At 57.7% G+C, this 3,741-nt stretch overlaps 1 protein-coding gene across 1 annotated transcript in view; it reads left to right on the plus strand.

The window, feature by feature from the left end:
• The window catches only part of STAMBP (STAM binding protein), a 12,763-nt gene extending 10,557 nt beyond the window's left edge, over window positions 1-2,206 (plus strand). Inside the window, exons 8-9 of the mRNA XM_009273797.1 lie at window positions 252-351; window positions 793-2,206. Coding sequence (XP_009272072.1) covers window positions 252-351; window positions 793-849 — 157 coding nt within the window. The 3' untranslated portion in view covers window positions 850-2,206. The remainder of the gene's footprint in view (window positions 1-251; window positions 352-792) is intronic.
• Window positions 2,207-3,741: the final 1,535 nt, after the last annotated feature.

The raw sequence follows: 3,741 nt of genomic DNA on the forward strand, positions 1-3,741 counted from the left end.
TGCGGAGGCCTTGGGAGCGGGGTGGGGGGGGGGGGTCGTATCTGGGCCGTCGTTGCCCACCCGTGAAAGGAGACCTGTCTGCAGCTGCAGAGCTGGGGAGAGGAGCGTCCCGGGCAGAGGAGCATCCCACAGCGTGCATCTCTGCTCTCGCTTGAGATGAGCAGACTCAAGCGCGCTCCGTCAGACACAGAAGGAGGTGCTTCTGTTTGCAGAGGCTTGAGCTACACAGAGCTTGCGTTTATTTGCTCTAGGACGGGGTTTTTCAAGCTAACAGAGCATGGCCTGGAGGAGATCTCTTCCTGCCGGCAGAAAGGATTCCACCCGCACTCCAAAGACCCTCCTCTCTTCACTGTAAGTCACCTCACGAGGCAGCGGGGGCTGTAGGACCGTGAGTCGGCATGTTGAACGCTTCACTTGAATTTATATTTGTGTCGAGGTGCTAGGCTGTGACCCAGGACAGGAGGGTCAGCCTGGCAGGGGCTTGTCTCTTCCTAGAGTTGAGATGGAAAAAGCTTTCTGACTTGTTAGCCCATGTTGGAGGTGGATGCAGAACACTTCTCTGCAGAACCAGGTCAAGGCAGCAGCAAAGGCTTGTATTTGAGAGAGAGAGATTTGTATTTGCGTCCTGCTATGGTCTCGGGGGGGCACCGGGCAGGGCACTAGTTCCTGGTCTGAGAGGGCTGTTCTGCGAAGGACGCAGGGCGCAGGTTGTGTCAGGAGGTAGAGGAGACTCGCCTGAGCTGTGGGAACATCTGAATAACCCTGTCTCCTCTTTCTCTTCCTCTCTTCCAGACCTGCAATCACGTGTCAGTAGTCGAGAGAGACGTGGTCCTGATGGATCTCCGATAGGCCTCTTGCCTTAATGGTTTACAGAAAACCATCCACCTTCCTTCTAGGCCTAGGGATTTTTTTTTTCCCCTCCTGTAGCAGATGATTTCTACCGTGTAGTGATCCTTCCCCTTCCTCCCCCAATAATCGCGGTGAAATCGGTACCCTGACCTCCGTGGGAGCACGTGAAACCTCAGTGCCTGGCGTCGGGCTGGCAAAGTGGTGCTGAGGTTCAAGGTGTGGGGGAAAAGCTAACTGGAAATTCAAAGACAGAAGCTAACACTGAAGCAATTGTTTAATACTCTAATCTATGGCTTGAACAGCTTCTTGAGGGGCTTCCCCGTGATTTGCTGCAACCATGAGGTGTGAAAACCTCTTCAAGTGCTTTCCAAAGTGGGACTTGCCCAAATTAACCCATGCTTTGTTTTGCCTCTCTCCCTGGGTTGTTGGGGTCTCAGCGCAGCTGGCTGGAGTAGATGAGTCTTTGCTATAATTTAAAATTAAACCTTCCTAATCCCTCTCACCCCATGTAAGAGCTTATCGCCCCTGAGCCGGAGCGAGTCCTGCTTGCTGGTACTCGGGTCTCTGCCCGGTGAGGTAAGAAGGGGCCCAACCTCCTTTGGGAACCCCTGTTTCAGCGTTTCAGGGGAGAAGGTGCCTGGATGCGGCACTGCTTTGCACAAGCTGCTTCATTCCAGCAGTGGGGAGGGGTGTTTGGTTACTTTATTCCTTTTTCTGGATGGGGGGGGGATTCACTCCGGCCTTTGGGCTGCCCGGCGAGGGTTTAGGTTCGGCTTGTTGCTGGGGTTACCGTGGAGGAGGCTCTCGGTCTCTTGGCCGCGGTGCTGTCGTGTGGAGGCTCTGGAAGGCCGTCACCTCTCTGAGAGGGGACTCCCAGCAGCTTGTGCCGCTTCGATCCTCAAAGATCACCGCCCCCGATCGCCTCTGCGTTTCTCAAAGCAGTATGAAGCCTGTCCTTGCCAAAAAACAAGCGCTCCGTGATGTTGCCGTTAGGCGGTACGCCAGCCGAGGACCTCCTCCCAAGTCCTGTCGTCGGATGCTAAGCAGCGACTTTCCTTCCCCTGCGCTATCCGGGCTGAGCCTCCGCCCTCGCGTCTTGCCGGCGTTGAAAGGGAAGAAGCGGCATTGAAAGGTGGAAGGCATCTGGCCTCAAAGGGCTGAGCGTGATCCACGACGTCTCCACATCCTCCGGCAGGATGCTGTGATGATCAGCACATGGCCGGGCGGGGAGGGGAAGAAGGCTGGAGTTGCCTTCCCACCTGGCATGCGTACATGTGTGTTCTATATGTCATGTCCTTGTACTTCTACATAGAATATTCTTTGGTGTACAGTTTAACACAGATGGATTGTATTATCTTGCCTGGGTTTCTTTTGCTACTTGTTTCCTTTGAGCTAATTCAGTGGGTTGGAGGGGTCCGGCGTGGCTGAGAGCGGGGAGGGAATCGATTTCTTTAGGGGTTGTGTTTATTTGCAACAGCCACCTCCTTGACTCCTGCGTGACAAACTGCTGCTGCCAGCATTTTTGCAGTCGGTTTTGGGAACAGGCTTACCCCCGGCAGGGGGAGGGAAGCGAGGGGACTTCAGGGCACGTCCCCCAGCTCTGCGCCGAATGGAGCGGTCTGCTCTTCACCCGGATGGCTCCCCCAGAGCACGGCGGGGACAGGAGGTGTGAAAGCCTGTCGTGCAAAGCAGCGATTCCTTCCCATTGGTAGTGAATATCGCAACAAATTTATCTCAACCCCCCCCAGCCCTGAAGGTCTCGGGTCTGAGCTGACCCCAGCATCGAGCGGAGAGCGCCAGCCGGGGAGAGGAGCTGGTGGCAAACCACCGCGTCGTTCCGAAGTCGTCCCAGTGACCGATAAACCCCTGTGGAGAATTTTTCAAATACCTCGCAGCGCGGCCCTACGCAAGGGCTGCGTTTCTCACGTCAGCGGCCAGCTGCTGCCTCGCACCCGGCCCTGCTCTCTGAGCTGGCGGCTTTTTAATCACATTTTTTTCACTTAAAAGTCACTGAGTCATCAGTTTGTGCGTTGGGATGAATGCCGATACTCTGGCGCTACTGCCTGTGTCCCACTAAACCCGCCCTGTCTGTCCAGCTGCACCAGCTGTGACTGTTACACCTTAAAGTCGCTCGAAGCGGGGGGTTGAACGTGGTAGGAGCTAAACCCCGACAGAAACCACGCTTTGCAGGGATGGTTTGTTTTTCCGCAGCAGTGCGGGTTGCATGTTTTGGGGGACTCCCACGCAGGCAGGGGCTGAGGCTTATCTCTGCCTCGGGGATGGGAAGGGACCCAAACCCCTGCCCGAGCTTTCATGGCTGGTTTGTCCATCCTCGGCGGCAGCCCGAGAGGTTTAAAGCGCAAACGTTACCCTTATACGGAGGTGCCGAGGGCCAGCCTGCACGCCGGGAGTTTTGAAATCTCACGGCAAACCAGGGATTGCCCCCCTCCTCGTCCCGCGTTCATCCCAGCCCGGGCCAGCCTCGCCTGTGCCGTGGGATGCTTGGCGTTCCTGCGAGCATCCCAGGGCCGCCGGCCACCCTCCCCGCGGCCGCCGAGCGCCGGCAGAGCCGGCAGCTGGATTGGCTGCGGTGGCCGAACCTTTCCTTTTTAGGCTGCACGCCTGCTCCGGCTCGGGGCTTTGCCGCCACGGTCCCAGCTTCAAACTGGCTGTGCCGAGGCTTCCCCTCCTGGCTGGCTGCGGTGCCGGGGGCGAGCGCCGGCAGAGCCGGCAGCTGGATTGGCTGCGGTGGCCGAACCTTTCCTTTTTAGGCTGCACGCCTGCTCCGGCTCGGGGCTTTGCCGCCACGGTCCCAGCTTCAAACTGGCTGTGCCGAGGCTTCCCCTCCTGGCTGGCTGCGGTGCCGGGGGGGTTTGGGGATCCTGGATCCTG

This window comes from Aptenodytes forsteri, unplaced genomic scaffold, assembly GCF_000699145.1.
Source record: "Aptenodytes forsteri isolate BGI_AS27 unplaced genomic scaffold, ASM69914v1 Scaffold127, whole genome shotgun sequence".
NCBI lineage: Eukaryota > Metazoa > Chordata > Aves > Sphenisciformes > Spheniscidae > Aptenodytes > Aptenodytes forsteri.